This window comes from Artemia franciscana, chromosome 17 (genome assembly GCF_032884065.1).
Source record: "Artemia franciscana chromosome 17, ASM3288406v1, whole genome shotgun sequence".
NCBI classification, from domain to species: Eukaryota; Metazoa; Arthropoda; class Branchiopoda; order Anostraca; family Artemiidae; genus Artemia; species Artemia franciscana.
Window position 1 is genome coordinate 21999156 of NC_088879.1, and position 19986 is coordinate 22019141.

Here is a 19986-nt window from a genome sequence, read left to right on the forward strand (position 1 = left end):
TCGAAAAAAAAAAAAATAATGAAAAGGTGAGACAAATCTATTTCATTGAAGGATAAAAGAGGATAAACATCCTCTACAGCCAATGCTGGCTCACAGGGCATCAAATTGATTTTACTGCGATTGAAAAAAAATAAAATAAAATAAAATAATGCATTAACTGCTTCTTCTGTTCAGCTGCTACTTTTGTTTTATCTATTTTATTTGAGCATATAAAATGATGCATATTTGAGATAGTAGGTATAAGTAGGTACTACTACTACTACCACTACTACTACTAACAACAACTTTCTGCAGCACTAAGCGCCCAGAGGCTAACACAGCTACTCACGGTCAGTCTCCATTCTCATTTATCTAAAGCACCCCTTTTTCTACTCTCCCAGCAAGTTCCTATTTCCCTTAAATCCTTCTTTACGACATGATCCCACCATAACCGTCGACGATTTACTTTCCGTTTAGCCTTAGACGGTTGGTTAAAAAAGACAATCTTTGGCTATCTGTCATTCTTCATCAGCACAACATGCCTCAGCTATCTCAACCTTTCTCTCACTATGGCCCAAGAAAGCGGTATTGAATCACACTTTTCGTACAGCCTACTTTTTGAAATAGTGTTAGTCAGCTGGGTATCCAAAACAAATCTTCTTCAAATACCAAGACAAGCCCGTCCGACAGTCATTTTAGAAGCTACAAATATGGAAATCAGTTTTATGCAAAAGTTTATATCTTTAAACTAAAACATCTTCATTACCGATTATCGCTAACTGTATGTTTAGCTGAATATTGCTTCAGATTGGCTTTTAAATTTTACCCCTTCTGGAACTTTTCTTGTCAACAGTTTAAATTTCAGGATAAAATTAAGCATAATTCATCAGCACTTCGCAAAAGTAGACAAAGAAACTAAATTGATTTATGTTAAACTAAACATTACTTGAATGGTATTACTTACCTATTACTAAGATTTTCCCAATATTGTTGCTAAGTTTAGTTTTCCGAGTAAGTTTGTCCAGAGTTCGGCACTGGAAGATTGATTTTGTGTCTTCAAGAGATACATCAGAAACTATTAATTCCCCAGAAGGTAACATAACATATTTTCCATCTGGAATTTAAATTCAAATTAGAGGAAGAAATTTCCCTTTTATCCTGCAGAAGGATATTGGATCAAGGATTCAATTAACATTGTTAAATAAGCAAAAACTAAGAGGCTGCCTGATTTGCTAAGGGTTTCATGAGTTCATTCATCAAAGAGTTCGTGGTAACTGTAAGTAAGAAGTGAACCGGCTCAATAGTAACAGAAACTCTAAAAAACAGAATTTTGATACCAATAGATGCTTCAAAAGAGTTGGATTGGTAAATTTATAGCAAATCATATAACTAGCTTTCGTATAAAGCAAATATACCACTCGATGCCTTTTTTATGCTCTTTACGAATATAATAATTGCTTCTACCTTAAATTTAGATTTAAGTACTTTTTAACCTAACCTAACCCAACCTAACCTAAACTAACCTTGTTATAAATAATTTTAGCACTGAGAAACCGTAGTATTATTTTGTCGAAAACGGCCCGGAGAAAACGTAGTATTATTTTGTCGAAAACGACATATAACCTGTATTTTAATAGAAAATTCGTAATTTTAAGAGCTTAAAAAGTGCTTAAATTTGAATTTGTGGTAAAAGCGATTATCATATTCGTAAAGAACATAAAAAAAGGTATTGAGTGGTATGTTCGCTTTATTGGTAAGTCAGTTATATGAACTGTCATAATTTTTTGAAATTTTGTCATTCTTAAGAGCTAAAAAAGTGCTTAAATCTGAATTTAAGGTAGAAGCGATCATTATATTCGTAAAGAGCATAAAAAGGCATCGAGTGGTATATTCACTTTATACGAAAGCAAGTTATGTGGTTTGCTATAAACTTACCGTCGGATACTTATGGTGGTTTTAAATATATATGTTTCATCAAGTCAAAAATTACAAGCCTGAGAAAATTTGTCTTAAATTCGAAAAAAAAGGGGGAAACACCCCCTAGGAGAGTCACAGAATCTTAATGACAATAATACCATCGGATTCAACGTATCACAGGACCCTACTGTAGAGGTTTCAAGCACATATCTGCAAAAATATCAAATTTGGCATTTTTTGCCAAAAGAAAGATAATGAATGCGTGTTTGTTTGTTTTTTCTCAGGGATGATCGTGTCGACCCACTGGTCCTAGAATGCCGCGAGAGAGTTCATTCTAACGGAAATTAAAAGTTCTATTGCTCTTTTCAAGTGACCGAAAAATGGAGGGCAACTAGGCCCCCTCTGACGCTCATTTTTTCCCAAAGTCACCGAATCAAAATTTTGAGATAGCCATTTTGTTCAGCATAGTCGAAGAATCTAATAAATAGGTCTTTGAGGACGGCTTAATCCCCCAGAGTCCCCGGGAGAAGGACTGCAAGTTATGAACTTTGCCCAATGTTTACGTATAGTATCGGTTATTGGGAAGCATACAGACGTTTCAGGAGGATAATTTCTCGCGGTGGGGGGGGGGGGTCAGGTGAGACGTGGTCGTATCTATCTATGGAGGAATTTATCATGGGGGAAGAGGATATTCATGAGGGAGCGCTGGATTTTCCAGCATTATTTAAAAATAATAAGAAATTAATAAAAGAAACAAGTTTTTTTTTAACTGAAAGTTAGGAGCAACATTAAAACTTCAAACGAACAGAAATTATTACGTATATGAGAGGGCAATACCCCTTCTCAATACCTCACTCTTTACGCTAAAGTACTTTTAGTAATTTCAAAAGAGCTATTTATTCTAATTAAACGGCCTTTGTGATTCAGGGGTCATTTTAAATAATTGGAACAAAATTAGAAATTTTGCATAAAGAGCAAGGTATTGAAGAGGGGGCGAAACCCCGTCATATACGTAATAAAAATTTGCGAATATAGAAGTTTGTTACGTATATTAATTCGTAAGTTACCTATATTTACTACTAATAAAATGTCTGTAAATAAAATTAAAAGTTCTAACGGCCTATTTAAGTAACCAAAAAAATTGAAGGGCAAATAGGCCCCCTTCCCCGCCCCTTTTTCCTAAAAGTCACCCAATCAAAATTTTGAGAAAGTTTTTAGCCAAAAATAGAAAAATTAATTTGCAAATTTCTTTATAATTATTCATTCACAGTAAGCCAAAATCAAAGCCAGCATTAATTCAAAAACGTTCAGAAATTAAATTAAAAAAAAAAGTTTTCTTAACTGAAAGTAAGGAGCGACATTACAACTAAAACGAACAAATATTTAAATTCCGTGTATGAATGGGGATGTCCCCTTCTCAGCGCTTCACTCTTTACGCTAAAGTTTGACTCTTTGCCACAACCCTACTTTATAAAACAATAAAAAACTTTAGCGTAAAGGGCAGGGCGTTAAGGAAGGGACAGCATCTTTCACATGCGGAATAATTTCTGTTCGTTCGCTCCTTACTTTCAATTAAAAAGCTTGTTTTTATATTTATTTAATTAGCCAAAATGTCAATTGAACAAAAAATTAGACTCTCTAGAACATATGAACATTGTCCTTAATTTGCGAATGTTCAGTGGTTCACCGATTTTAAGTTGAGCTAGACTCTGAGTAGAGTCAAAATTCACTGCTAGTTAGATTCAATACAATTGATACAAATTGCCTTCATGTGGACCATTTAAGATAGGTGAGAAAGAATCTGTTTCTCCGGCTCGAAAAATTGTGGTTTGAATACATTAAAGCTACCAATTTATAGCTGGCGAAAACGTATTAATGGTAACTTTTTAAGATATACATCCGAAGCAATGTTGTTTTCTATGAAGTTCTGCTTTCAACAAAGATTCCTGTTTAGATTCACCATGCTAGGGTCCTTAGTCATTTTCACAAAGTTTTCAGTAAGAATATACCTTTGCAAATACTCTACATCTCAGAGGGGCTTAGGGTTTAACCCTTCTTTAATTCGAAATGAGAATTTCCTGTCACCTTAAATTAGGTTCCAAACTGTAGAATACTTAAAACCTTAATATAATATAGTGTAAAAAAAATGACTGAATTTACGAGTTTTCCATAATTTTTGTTTATTCCAACTGTACATGTATTACAGTTATCTTTAAGTGACTCATAGAAACAAAAAACTGCCGTACGGCTAAAAAAAAAAAAAAAAAAAAAAAAAAAAAAAAAAAAAAAAAAAAAAAAAAAAAAAAAAAAAAATATATTACAGCATCCAAGAGACTTACTAAACAATGAAATGTGTCAAAAACGTAAGCCATCATGCCAAATCATGATTTCTGCTTGGAAGCAATAAAGTAGTATTTCTCTCAGAGTCACTCGCTTGACAATGTTTTTTTTACATTTATCAAAATGTAGCAAAAAAGACCCCTCAAAATAACATAATATTTACTGTGAAAATATAATAGCTTTTATCGGAAAAATGTTTTGGATATCAAAAGTTTGTATAGTTATTTATGCTTGTGCATGGATCTTCTTCTTCTTCTTCTTCTGGGGATTAATTTGTTGAGAGAACGAATTTCTTTATATTAGTTCTTCTGAGCAGAATTTCAAGAAAAATATAAAACAATTGAAATAAAATAGGATTCCTGCAGCAAACCAAATATTAATGTAATTACCAAGTTAAATTTAATCTATTAAGTTTTCAAAACATTGCATATTGCAATCAATTAATTCTTCAAACTATAATGCACTTTTTTATCAGCTTTCATTTTCCTCAACATTTACGGTTTGAATTTGAAGTTTTAGTCTTAGAGTAGGAAAATTCACAGAAATTGTTATGAAGTGGTAAACTAAAACCTAGATACATCAATAGAGAACCATCTGTAAAATTTGGAGTATGGTATAGACAGTGTTGCTTGGGCTACTGATTACAATGTCACCATACCCTCACAGCATAGGCCTAGACAAAAGTCATATAATAACTAATTTTGTTTTAATGGAAATAAATTCATTATGACAGGATTTATCCCATCCCTGAGGATACCTTCCCCCTCCTTAGCCCCTTGTCGTTATAATTAATTTTTATATAGGTATGCAGAAAACTTCTATGCGTATAGCTTTTTGGCCAAGTTTCCTTTAAAACATTTCAACTGAGGATTGTATTGTTTAAAGCAAATGCAAATCAATAAGCTCTTTAATTTTCGAGATAGACTGAAAAATGCTTTCGGGGACAATATTACAACTTTAAAGAAGAGCGGGGAGACGCTTATGGATGAGAATCCCCTCAGATACGAAATTGTTTGTTAAATGTTTAAGTCTGTCTTTACTTAATTGAAAAAACTTGTTTTTTCATTTGAAAGTTTTTCTTTGGTTTAATTTACTTTCTGTTAGTTTTAATAATATACCAAAATCATCCAGAATTTTTAAATCATAAGTTTACCTCTTAAAATAGTTTACCCCTATATATATATATATATATATATATATATATATATATATATATATATACATATATATATATATATATATATATATATATATATATATATATATATATATATATATATATATATATATATATATATATATATATATATATATATATATATATATATGTACAATAAATTCTGGTTTAGTTTTTTAACATTTTTTATTGTTTTAATCCCTTGTTAAAACATAATACATAGCGATAAAAGTTTAATCACTAAATCTTTCAAGAAAATCTTCCAGTGACAATCTGCAGGATCAAGAAGCAGGAATTGTGCACTGAGTACAGTACCCCACACTTACCAGCCAGATTTCAACTCTCGTAAAACAATCCTACAACCTGAACATGAAAATATACTGGCGGCAGCAGGATACGACCAATGATGTAGTAGTAATTAATTACAATTATTTAAATACGTCTTTAATTACTTTTCAATGTATTTGAATACGTATTTAATTACAATTTGGATCAAGTAATTTAAATACGTATTTAATTATTTTTTCTTCATTTAAATACAAATTAAATTTTTCTAATATTCGTAGGAGCTTTTGTCTATCAAACTAGAAGACCCATAGGAACACTGTACTGGTGGTCAGCTATGCTTATAAGTAGGTATTAAATAAAAAAAAACTAGTTTTTTTAACTGAAAGTAAGGAGCGACATTAAAACTTAAAACGAACAGAAATTACTCCGTATATGAAACTGGTTGTCCCCTCCACAGTCCCACGCTCTTTACGCTAAAGTTTGACTCTTTGCCACAATTCTACTTTTTAAAACAATTAAAAACTTTACCGTAAAGAGCGTGGGACTGCGGAGGGGACAACCCATTTCATATACGGAGTAATTTCTGTTCGTTTTAAGTTTTAATGTCGCTCCTTACTTTCAGTTAAAAAAACTAGTTTTTTTTTATTTAATTTCTGAACGTTTTTGAATTAATGCATGTTTGATTTTGGCTCTCCGCACATAAATTATTGAAATGAAATTAGTATATTAATTTTTTTTTGGCTAAATGGCTTTCTCTTAGTTTTGATCAGACGATTTTGAGAAATAAGGGGTGGGGAAGGAGGCCTAGCTGCCCTCCAATTTTTCGGTTACTTAAAAAGGCTACTAGAACTTTTAATATTCAACGAACGTTTTTATTAGTAAAAAATATACGTAACTTAAGAATTAACTTACGTAACAAACTTTTATATTCTTATATTTTTATTATGTGTACGAGGGGGTTTGTACCCTCGTTAATACCTCGCTCTTTACACTAAATCGTAAGTTTTGTCCCAATTCTTTAAGAATGACCCCTGAATCAAAAAGGCCGTAGAATAAATAGTTGAAATCACTAAAAATATTTTTGCATAAAGAGCGAGGTATTTATCTCCTCCTAAATACCTCGCTCTTTATGCTAAAGTATTTTTAGAACCCCTCATATGCGTAATAATCTCTGTTCGTTTTAAATTTCAATGCTATTCCTTACTTTCATTTGAAAAAACGTTTTCATGTTTATTTTTTCATTGTTTTTTTATAGTAATGCTAGAAAATCCTGCGCCCTTTTCATTGAATTTTTCTTCCCCCATGACATATTCCTCAAAGGAAAGATCCTCCCACAAAGCCCTCTCCCATCATCCCCACCCCCCAAACCAAAAAATCCCCATGAAAACGTCTGTACACTTCCCAATAACCATTACTATATGTAACATTGGTCAAAGTTTGTAACTTGCAGCCCCTCCCTCAGGGATTGTGGGGGAGTAAGTCATTCCCAAAGACATAGTTATTATGGTTTTCGACTATGCTAAACAAAATGGCTATCTTAAAATTTTAATCTGTTGACTTTTGGAAACAAATGAGCATGGGAGGGGGCCTATTTGCCCTCCAATTTTTTTGGTCACTTAAAAAAGACACTAGAACTTTTCATTTCCGTTAGAATGAGCCCTCTCGCGACATTCTAGGACCACTTGGTCGATAAGATGACCCCTGGGAAAAAAACAAAAAAAAAACAAACAAATAAACACGCACCCGTTATTTGTCTTCTGGCAAGAAATACAAAATTCCACTTTTTTTAGATAGGAGCTTGAAATTTTTGCTATAGAGTTCTCTGATGTACCGAATGCGATAGTGTGATTTTCGTTAAGATTCTATGACTTTTAGGGGATGTTTCCCCCTTTTTTCCAAAATAGGACAAATTTTCTCAGGCTCGTAACTTTTGATGACAAAGACTAAATTAATTGAAACTTATATATTTAGAATCAGCAAAAAATTCGATTCTTTTGATGTATCTTTTAGCATCAAAATTCCGTTTTTTAGAATTTCGTTTACTATTGAGCCGGGTCGCCCCTTACTACAGTTCCTTACCACGAACTGTTTGAAAAGAAAATAATTCGGTATTTCGGGGCTTCTGACATTATTACTCCTTTGCGGAAGTTAGGCTCAAAATTGAAAAAGGATTATATTTTTTCTCTGGGCCTCTTCCACCTCTTAGTTCGTTTATTTTCCCGTTAGTTTTCACCTGTTTTCGCTTTATAGTTGTGTTATCTCTTAGCAGTTCTTTCGTTAGTTGAGTTATGGTTGTGGTATATATGTTTTATCGCTCGTATAGTTGTGTTATTTTCAAATTATACTCCATAATAGAGAGGCTCCGAACACCCAGCATTGTATGTTAAGCTCTTAATTTGACGTTTTTTTCTAACGTGACCACATTCGTCCTGCGCCCTTTTCATTGAATTTTTTCCCCCATGGCATATTTCTCCAAGGAAAGATCCTCCCACATAGCCCCCTCCCTCAACCCTACCCCCAAAACCAAAAAAAAACCTGAAAACGTCTGTACACTTCCCAATAACCATTATTATATGTAAACACTGGTTGAAGTTTGTAACTTGCAACCCCTCCCCCAGGGACTGTGGGGGAGTAAGTCATCCCCAAAAACATAATTATTATGATTTTCGACTATGCTAAACAAAATGGCTATTTTGATCCGTTGACTTTGGGAAAAAAATGAGCGTGGGAGGGGGCCTAGATGCCCTCCAATTTTTTTGGTCACTTAAAAAGGGCACTAGAACTTTTGATTTCCGTTAGAATGAGCCCTCTTGCGACATTCTAGGACCACTTGGTCGATACGATGAACCCTGGGAAAAAAAAACAAAAAAAAAATAAATAAACACGCACCCGTGATTTGTCTTCTGGCAAAAAATGCAAAATTCCATATTTTTGTAGATAGGAGCTTGAGACTTCTACAGTAGGGTTCTCTGATACGTTGAATCTGATGGTGTCATTTTCGTTAAGATCTTACGACTTTTAGGGGGTGTTTGCCCCTATTTTCCTAAATAAGGCAAATTTTCTCAGGCTCGTAACTTTTGATGGCTAAGACTAAACTTGATGAAACTTATATATTTAAAATCAGCATTAAAATGCGATTCTTTTGATGTAGCTATTGATATCAAAATTCAAATTTTTAGAGTTTTGGTTCCTATTGAGCCGGATTGCTCCTTAATACAGTTCGTTACCACGAACTGTTTGACATATAAAAAGAGCAAAAGTTCAGTAGCCAAGGCAAAATTTTTTCATTTGTCGCCATTGTTACTATTCATTCTCTTGAAATAAAGAAAGCATTTTAAATTGTTTTAACTGAACTGGGCTGAATATTGAGTATACTAAAATTTAGCTTTGTCAATGCTTTTACTTTTTATCAGGCAAATAATAACATCAGGTCACACAAGGGACTCATGTGGACATGAGTGATAAGCACAACAATAATTATCTTCATGGCATTTGACGGTGAGTTGACATATAAATGTCTGTTTGCCCGTTTTTTCCACTAATGGTTGTGACTCTTTTAATAACAATTTTGAACGGAACAAAATGGATATTCAAAACTGTCGATTCGATGGGTTTGAGGAAATGATGGATGTGGTGGTACTGATTACTGTTCAATCAATTTTGACTCTTTAAAAGGACACTAAAGTTTCAATTTTTAATCGAATGAGCTCCTTTTAAAGTTTTTTCTACAACTCTTTCTATATGAAGCGCCATGGTCAGCAAAAAACAATACATTGCGCCCACATCGTTGTTTACTTGGGCAGCTCCTATTTTACTCCCTATGATTGATTGTAATGGATAAGAAACATAGGTTTCAATCTTTAGAAACAGGAAAACTCCATATCACAACTTTAGTTGCATTTCATTTCCATGACTAACAATATTCATAATCATCATTTGGCGAATCAGAGTTGTTGAAGACAGTGTTTGGATATTTTAGAAGATATATTTTTTATATAGCCTCAAGTCAATTTGACTTTTGTTGGGTAGGGTTTATTTTTTTAGAGAGGAGCCGATATTTAGTATCATGCAGTAGTCAAACAGTTCGTGGTAACGAACTGTAGTAAGGAGCGACCCGGCTCAATAGTAACCAAAACTCTAAAAAATTGAATTTTGATATCAATAGCTACATCAAAAGAATCGCATTTTAATGCTGATTTTAAATATATAAGTTTAATCAAGTTTAATCTTACCCATCAAAAGTTACGAGCCTGAGAAAATTTGCCTTATTTAAGAAAATAGGGAGAAACACCCCCTAAAAGTCGTAGGATCTTAACGAAAATGACACCATCAGATTCAGCGTATCAGAGAACCCTACTATAGAAGTTTCAAGCTCCTATCTACAAAAATGTGGAATTTTGTATTTTTTGCCAGAAGACAAATCACGGGTGCGTGTTTATTTGTTTGTTTTTTTTTGTTTTTTTTTTGTTTTCTTTTCCCCAGGGGTCACCGTATCGACCAAGTGGTCCTAGAATGTCGCAAGAGGGCTCATTCTAACGGAAATGAAAAGTTCTAGTGCCCTTTTTAAGTGACCAAAAAAATTGGAGGGCATCTAGGCCCCCTCCCACGCTCATTTTTTTCCCAAAGTCAACGGATCAAAATTTTGAGATAGCCATTTTGTTCAACATAGTCGAAAACCATAATAACTATGTCTTTGGGGATGACTTACTCCCCCACTATCCCTGGGGGAGGGGCTGCAAGTTACAAACTTTGACCAGTGTTTACATATAGTAATGGTTATTGGGAAGTGTACAGACGTTTTCAGGGGGATTTTATTTTGTTTGGGGGTGGGGCTGAGGAGAGGGGGCTATGTTGGAGGATCTTTCCTTGGAGGAATCTGTCATGAGGGAAGAAAAATTCAATGAAAAGGGCGCAGGGTTCTCTAGCACTACTATAAGAAAACAATGAAAAATAAACATGAAAACGTTTTTTCAAATGAAAGGAAGAAGTAGCATTGAAACCTAAAACGAACAGAGATAATTACGCATATGAGGGGTTCTAAAAATACTTTAGTATAAAGAGCGAGGTATTTAGGAGGAGATAAATACCTTGCTCTTTATGCTAAAGTATTTTTAGTAATTTCAACTATTTATTCTACGGCCTTTCTGATTCAGGGGTCATTCTTAAAGAATTGGGACAAAACTTACGATTTAGTGTAAAGAGCGAGGTATTAACGAGGGTAAAAACCCCCTCGTATACATAATAAAAATATAAGGTTATGAAAGTTTGTTATGTAAGTTAATTCTTAAGCTACGTGTATTTCTTACTAATAAAAACGTTCATTAAAAATTAAAAGTTCTAGTTGCCATTTTAAGTGACCGAAAAATTGGAGGGCAACTAGGCCTCCTTCTCCACCCCTTGTTTCTCAAAATCGTCTGATCAAAACTAAGAGAAAGCCATTTAGCCAAAAAAAGAATTAATATACAAGTTTCATTTTAATAATTTATGTGCGGAGAGCCAAAACCAAACATGCATTAATTCAAAAACGTTCAGAAATTAAATAAAAAAAACTAATTTTTTTAGCTGAAAGTAAGGAGCGACATTAAAACTTAAAACGAACAGAAATTACTCCGTATATGAATTGGGTTGTCCCCTCCGCAATCCCTCGCTCTTTACGCTGAAGTTTGACTCTTTGCCACAATTCTACTTTTTAAAACAATTAAAAGCTTTAGCGTAAAGAGCGAGGGATTGCGGAGGGGACAACCCATTTCATATACGGAGTAATTTCTGTTCGTTTTAAGTTTTAATGTCGCTCCTTACTTTCAGCTAAAAAAATTAGTTTTTTTTATTTAATAAGTTTCAGAAGTGGAACGAGAAATTCCTTGAAACTGTAAATAGGAAAATACATAAAAATTGTAAAGATGTTTTCAGACCTGAGATAAAGTAATTTCCCCACCACCTTCTTTGACTATTCCTGGATTGAATATATAGTAAACTCACAAAAAACTTCTGTATAAAGATTATTTAGAAACTTATTAAATCCAAGTTTTACTTATTAAAAGAATTTCTGACTGACACTGTTGTTCATCTCATATGCTTTTCAACTACTCACTTTTTTAGTTTCAGTAGATCAATGACAAAATATCCTAGTTTTTCATCTATCCTTGTTACATTATGTATCCAAGTTTTTCCCAACCGTATAATTTCAAATTTACCCCTCGTGGGAAATTAGAAAACTGAATTGAAGATATTGAGCCCTTCGGCCATGGAGGCAAGCTAAGGACGAAACGTAATTGGTTTGTGATGAATTTCATATAGTTTTCCAAGTCATCCAGAAAAAGAGTTGCTGAACCACTCAAGGAGAAATAAGATTTTGATGTCCAATATGAGAAGAGAAATATTCCTAGAGAGAAAACAAAATAATTCTAAGCAACAGTTAATCATCCTTGTAATAAAAAAAAAAACACTTTCAATGCTATAACAATAGCAAGGAAGCCAAGACTTCATTTTAGGACAAGAGGGATTAAAGTGCACAAAATATAACAAGTAGCTTTGCATCATAGAGAAGTTGACAAAGTGGATTCCATTCGCCAGAAACGGAGTCGGCCACGAATAAATTACAGCAGCAGCTATTTGAGAAAACAAAAATCAGAGGAAAAGAAACAACTTCGACATCTTTAACTACAAACATTTCCAAAGAAAAAACCTTCCATTGTTTCAAAGCAGAGCTGCCTAACTAAAGAGCCACTTGCTATCAATGGTTCTCTTTTTTGGGTCACTTCGAATGGAAAAGGTGGTCGTAAGAACTTAGAGGGCGCTCAGTTTATTGAAAATTAAAGCTATAGTACCTTTCTAGTGGTTGATAGTGATTAAAGGTCAACCAGTCCCTCTTGCACGTTTTTGCCTTATCTACTCCCGCAGTCCTACAAGACATCCTATTAAAATTTTGAGACAGAGATTTTATTCAGGATAGTCAAAATATTCCATACATATGCTTTCAGAGATGGTATTACCCACGGAATCAAATGGGGAAGAAAAACTTTCCTGAGCTTAGATTATGCTGACGATTTAAGAATTCTAGATGAAACTTTGAGCAAAATGAATGAACCTTTAGAGGTTTTGCGAGTTCAAGGTGCTAGAAGAGGCTTGAAAATAAATGTAAGAAGACTAAGTCACAGAGGCAAGGAATAAGTGAAGATAAAAAGGTGACGCTGGGTAACAAAAGGATTGATTAGGTGGACAGCTTCACTTACCTAGGTAATATTATTAGTAAAGACGATGGGAGCAGTTAAAATGTCAAAAGTAGAATAGCCAAGGTTCAGTGTGTTTTTTCACATTTAAAAAGTTTGGAAGAATAATAAGATAAGACTGCAAACCAAGATTAGAATATTGGAAGCTACAGTGATGAAAGTTGTCAAATATGGCTGGGAACCATGGGCGCTCTGAAAAGCGGATGAAGATTTGCTATATATTTTCCAGAGAAATGCCTGTGGATTGTTCTGGGTACCCGGCTTACTGACCGTATTTCAAACAATAGGCTGCGCGAAAAGTATGGTTCAATCCTGCTTTCTAGGGCTACAATAAGAGAAAGTTTGAGAAGGCTAGCGCAAGTTCTGCGATGAAGTATGACGGATTTTCAAAGACTGTCCTTTTTAGCCAACCATCTAGGGCTAAACAGAAAGCAGAGCTTCCACGATTGGGGTGGGAGGATTTCATAAAGAATAATTTCAAAAAAATTAAAGTTTCCTAGGAGGGTGTAAAGAGGGAGGCTTTTAATAGATTGGGATGGAGGAGGAGCGTCCGTCCTTGTGTTGGCCTCAGGCGGATTGGTTCTGCGATGAGTTGTTAGTAGTAGTAGTAGTATTACCCCTAAAGTCCTTGGAGCAAGGGCCAGAGACAATCAAAATTGTCAATTACTTGGACATAGGTTTTATGATGGAAAACAGAGGACCTGTCGCACACTTCATTATCGGAAGATAGTTAGAGAGCCACAAAATGGGTCAAAAATAATTTTTGTCACTGATAAATGTGGAAATTAGAGCAGTGAGTCCTTGGCCCGCCACAAATAAAAATAAAAAGCCCAACAAAAGGCCAGTAGACTTGAGGCTCATATTTTAATTTCTTAGCCTCAAGGAACCACAAAGCAAAGGAGAAAATACATACAAGCAAAAACTATATACTTCCCCGAAGCTATGCGCGAAAAAAGATCAAAAAACTTCTCCCTCTGGCCATTTCTCTAGAAGGGTCATCGTTGAAAACTTCGGAGGGGATTCATTTGACTGAAGAATTAAAAGTTATAATGACTTTATAGGGACGAAAAACTAATGAGGACAACTAGTCTCCCTCCTATGTCTTTTTCCACTCCTAAAACCCCCACCATCCCTAACGATGTTTGATCAAATTTTTAAGAACACTTTTTTTGTTCAGAAGTTTCTACATGTCCAATAAGTATGCATGTGGGGTGGCCACTATTCTAAGAGCTCCCAGTCCAATTGCCCTAAATTAGGCAAATTATCCATGGTTTACTGAAATGTTTTACTAGAAAAGGCAGCCACAAATTGTCTTGGTTGTCCGATGAGGCGTGAACTGTTAGGGATGATTTGATATGCAACGATTTCTAAAGTTATATTCGATATCTCAGAAATAGCTTGGGAGACCAAATTTGAGTTCAAGGTGGTTTGGAGAGGGGGATAAGTAGACTTCAAATTTCGTTTTTGGGTGGGGAAACGGTAAATCTAAAGATACTCTGACGCATAGATACGAGTGTCCTGGTCATAGACATAGTATATCTTTAATACCCCAGGAACAGTTTAAAAGATAAAGTTGAGCATTTATGTTTATTCTGGGGAGGGGGTTCATGCAGATGTCGAAGTGTAACTGGAGAGAGGAGGTAGAGAAGGACTATATTATTGTCTAGAATTTGCACAAGAGCATAGAAATTTTAAGCCTACATGGGACTTCTTTTCACCTTGAAGTATCGATATACCACGGAAAGACACTACATAGGTAAATTAAGGTAAAAAAATAAATGAAAAAATCACTGGAATATTACAAGAAAGGTTTTGGAAACCGAACCACGTGGGGTACTGTGAGAAATAAATCAGCACGCTTATGTGTGTTGCCTAAGGACATTGCCTGAGAGGGAAGTATCATGATGTTAGGGATATGATTGAACTAGTTAAACTAAATAATTGCACTAATATTGGGAAAAATCTGTTCCAAATGGGTAGACTTCTTTTCTGGTAAAAGCTCATGGCATCCCATATGATACAATTAGGATGTAAAACAATAGTAACTCAGGCCAGTGTATATGCTCAGGCAGAACTAATATAGGATGATTTTCATTAGTTTGTTAGCAGGGGTATTCCCAAGATTTTCATAATTTTTTTAACCTTTATTTTCCTTTGTGTTTATGACGGGTCAGTTGCTATTTAATTCTGAGTAGAAATTGCTAGGCTATATTTAAAAGTTTGTAGATCTTATTGTTGATGTTGTTTTCGCTGATTTTATTGTTATTATTTGCTCGTATATATTAATTTAATGCAGTTTGACTATCATCATAAGAGGAACAGTTGAGATTAAAATATTGAGATTTTTACAAAAAAATTATATTCAGTGAAATAAACTTTCCTAACATTGTCGCAAGGACAAGATTTTAGCGCCTTCTACAACTCACCTTTTCCACCCTCCTAGATAGTCTTAATTATGTCCAAAAGCAGTAGCTCTTACCTCCCTGGTCCGGAAGAAAGTTGAGATCTCTCAGCCTCTTCTGTCATATGTGTAAATGATGTAATTGCAGCCCCCCCTCAACTATAAGTTGGATTGCAGCTCTACGAGATTTGTTTCAATTCTAAACCCGAGTTTTACATGAATATGAAATTACAGACAACACATTCAAAACCAAACGTTTAATAAAAAAAAAAAAAAAAACGTTAAACCTGATAACTTCCCATTATTTTCTATTGCATATTTTTTTTTTAACTTTACTCTAGCTTTTTTAAGTTGATCATATTTAAGACAAAAAAAAATATACAAAGCCATTGTTCAAAAAAACAATTATATGATGACTACATTATCAGCTGATGGGGTACTCACATAAGAAATGAAGAATCCTATAGCCCTTGTCATGAAAGATGGGAGATATTGTCATATCATTGCTAAAACCTTGTTAACTCTCTCCCGCATCCTTTTTTTGTCTTTGGAAGCCGATCGAAAGTATGGGCACACTTTTTTTTTTACTGACTACTGTATAATAAAGAATATTAGACACAAGAACTTTCAGTGAGGTTGCATGATTCATTTATTTCTTTGCCAGTGGCATTTTAAGAAGTCATTCTTAAAAGTAAAATCTTTAAAAAAAAAAGATCGTGCCATCCCTAAATTCAGCTTATTACTCTGTTTTACTTTGCTCACAAAACGTTATATATCTGTGTAATTAGTATAGAGTTTCAACAGTCGTCAAGTGCTCTTTTCCGTTAGAAAATAATAGTTACTAGTTTGAAAAGTGGAATTTTCAGCAGTCATATATAGTCCTCATTATTAAAAAAGCTAGACATAAGAAGTATAGAGATCAAAAGGGCAAAAATTAGTTAAGACTTTTATAACTTAAACGCACAAGCTTATAATGGAAATTTCAAGAGAAAATGCCAATTCTTGGTTTATGTAACCGGTTTAGTAATATATTTTTTTTCAGAAGTGATTTTTAACGACTTTACCCTTAGCTCAAAACCGTTGCAAAAAGGACAATTCATAATTCATGGTGGTTATTTCGTATTTTTTGATAGATCATTCCAATTAGAATAGAACAATCACAGGTTAAGCATTTTCAACCACCTAACTCCACCAAAGAGAGCGGATCCAGTCCGGTTACGTCAATCACGTATCTACGAAATTTATGAGCTTTTGCCAAGATTTCCGGTTTCCCCCTCCAACTCCCCCCAATGTCAAAAGGTCTGGTTGGGATTTGAAATAAGAGCTCTGAGACATGAATTCCTTCTATATATCAAATTTTATTATGATCCGGTCACCAGTTCTTAAGTTAAAAATACCTCAATTTCTCGGATTTTTCAAAATTAACCAAGAGAACGGATCCGTAGCAATTATTTCAATCTCGTATCTACAACTTGTGCTTATACTTCCAATCAAGTTTCATCCCGATCTCTCCACTCTAAGGGTTTTGCAAGATTTCCGGTTTCCAAGATTTCTGTTTCCTACCTCCAACCCTCTATGTCGCCGTATCCAATTCGAATTGAAAATGGAGCATCTGAGACACAAGATTCCTCTATATATCGAATTTCACTTAGATCCGATCACCCATTCGTAAGATACCTCGATTTTCACGTTTTCCAAGAATTCCGGTTTCCCCCTCCAACTCCCTTCAATGTCACCGGATCTGGTCGAGATTTAAAATGAGAGTTCTAAAGCACAAGATCCTTCTAGATATCAAATTTCATTAAGATCTGATCATCTGTTCGTAAGTTACAAATACCTCATTTTTCGAATTTTTCCGAATTACTCCCCCCCCCTCCAACTCCACCAAAGAGATTGGATCTGGTCCAGTTATGTCCGTCACCTGTCTTGGACTTGTGCTTATTCTTTCCACAAAATTTCATCCTGATCTCTCCGCTTTAAGCGTTTTCCGAGTTCCTCCCCCTCCATTATGACACTGGATCCGGTCGAAATTTAAAAAAAGAGCTCTGAGAAACGATATCCTTCCAAAAATCAGATTTAATCAACATCCGATCACTCCTTCGTAAGTTAAAAATACCTCATTTTTCTAATTTTTCAGAATTAACCCTCCCCCCAACTCCCCCAAAGAGAGAGGATCCGTTCTGGTTATGTCAATTACGTATCTATGACTTGTGCATATTTTTACCACCAAGTTTCATCCCGATCCCTCAACTCTAAGCGTTTTCCGAGATTTTAGGTTCCCCCCTCAATTCCCCCAATGTCACCGGATCCAGTCGGGATTAAAAATAAGAGCTCTGAGACACGATATTCTTCCAAACTTCAAATTTCATTAAGATCCGATCACTCCTTCGTAAGTTAAAAATACCTCATTTGTTCTAATTTTCAGAATTAACCCCTCCCCCCAACTCTCCCAAACAGAGCAGATCTGTTCCGGTTATGTCAATCCAAATCTAGGACTTTTGCTTATTTTTCCCACCAAGTTTCATCCCGATCCCTCCATTCTAAGCGTTTTCTAAGATTTTAGGTTCCCCCCCAACATCACCGGATCTAGTCGGAATTTAAAGGAAGAGCTCTGAGACGCAATATTCTTCCAAACATCGAATTTCATTAAGATCCCATCACCCGTTCGTAAGTTAAAAATACTTCATTTTTTCTATTTTTTCCGAATTAACAGACCCCCGACTCCCCACAGATGGTCAAATCGCAAAAACGACTATTTCTAATTTAATCTGGTCCGGTCTCTGATATGCCTGTCAAATTCCATCGTCCTAGCTTACCTGGAAGTGCCTAGTGTAGCAGAACCGGGACCAACAGACAGACAGACCGACAGAATTTGCGATCACTATATGTCACTTGGTTACCAAGTACCATAAAAACACTTTGATAATAATAATAAATTAAAAAGATTTATGTCTTATATTGATTCCAAACAAAAAAAAAGTCATTGAGTTTAACTTTATACATCCACAGCAATGATCTTGCAGAAAATTTGCAAGATTTTGAAAAACAGGGGAAACATCCGATCAGGCAAGTGTTACTTTTCAACTCCTCATCTGGTGATGGATTTAATTTTTAAAATCAACAACAAAGGAATAGGTCTGATCGACAACGTGGATCAGCATTTACTTTTAGAAAGGTCAATGGGTCGAGGGTATGTCTTTCATTTGGATCGTGTCCTGGAAACTAACCCAACTGGACAACACACCGGTGTTAATTCTTATGCGGCTTTTCTTGATATTAACTCCCTTTATCCGTCAGCAATGCCTCACTACTGATTTCCGTGTGGAAATTACGAATGTCAGAATAATCCTTGCGATCCAAGTTTCCACGATATTGCCACTGATGAGAAGAATGGATAATAAGGATGGTTATTAGAAATCAAGGGTGAAATACCAGTGGAACTTCATGATTTAATAAAGGATTTTGTTTTCCCGTACATAAATAGACCTGTGCCTAGGGATTCATTGAGTCCCACTGATTTTTCTTTGGTAAAGGACTGGAATATGCACTGGACATCTTCAAAATAAAAAGCTTTTTGCTAACCCTATCCAGCACAGAATGTTGTCATACATCACGATTTGCAGAGGATGCGTGCAAACGGTATCAAGGTCACAAATATTCGTAGAGCGCTCCAGTTTGATCAAAGGCTATATATGAAGACGTTTGTTGACACCTTTGTACGTAAGCACTCTGAAGCCAAAACGATGGTTGAAAAGGAGATGTTTTAAGCTCATTTTAAGCTCTACCTTCGGTAAGATCTGCAAGAGTGTGCACCATAGGAGTTGTTGTTACAATGTTACTGTCCAAAAAGAATGTGCCCGAATTATCGCCGATCCGGCTTTCACATTGTTTACGATCAGAGACTCCAATATAATTCTTTTGCATCCAAAAAAAAGAAGTATAACGTTAAATAAAAATACTGCCGTAGGTAGCGCAATTTTAGAAATTTCAAAAGAATGCAGATTGGAATTTAATTAATTGTGTGTAAACTCCAATGGCCTCGGCAAGGTCAAGCTTAAGTACATTCCGGAGACACAGAATCACTCATTTTAAAAGTTAAAACAGACAATCTGTTGGATGATTGGAAAATGGTGAGCACATTAGCTCTCAAATGAGCGACACCAGCTAAGATGAGTCCATTTATCCGGAGCTTCTGAAACACCAGGCCCCAAATAAGTTGTTATTTTTAAAATCTTGATATCCAGTCGTTTGGTAGCGGGTCCAAAGGTGTGCTATTTGCAAATGCATAATGAGGATATCAAAAAGTAGTCAAAAGGGTGCCTTCGCGCTATGTAAAGAATAATTTTGTCATTAATGTTTATAGAAACTGTACAGCGGATAATTTAATTCCAAGAGCACTGGTCATGGCTATTTGTTCTTTAAAATACTAAAACTACTCAGTTAGAGTTGAGAAAATGGCCATGTCAGCCGTATTGGACAAAGTCTATGTGTGTGTGGACGGTATGAGAGTACTATAACACGGCCACTACCTTACTTCAGATTAAGACGTATGTCTAGCGTACAGACAACGTCTCGGTCTGAACAAAATTCAATAATTAATGGGAGGAGGGTCCCTTTTTTCTATCCCAATGGGTTTTTTTATCAGTCTTTTTGTC

General features: G+C 34.9%; 1 protein-coding gene across 2 annotated transcripts in view; it reads right to left on the reverse strand.

The window, feature by feature from the left end:
• Positions 1-943: 943 nt before the first annotated feature.
• The window catches only part of LOC136038002 (cell adhesion molecule Dscam1-like), a gene marked incomplete at its 3' end in the record, with an annotated part of 141671 nt that continues 122628 nt past the window's right edge, over positions 944-19986 (reverse strand). For both annotated transcript variants that reach the window (XM_065720917.1, XM_065720919.1), the window contains 1 exon segment: positions 944-1093. In XM_065720917.1, coding sequence (XP_065576989.1) covers positions 944-1093 — 150 coding nt within the window.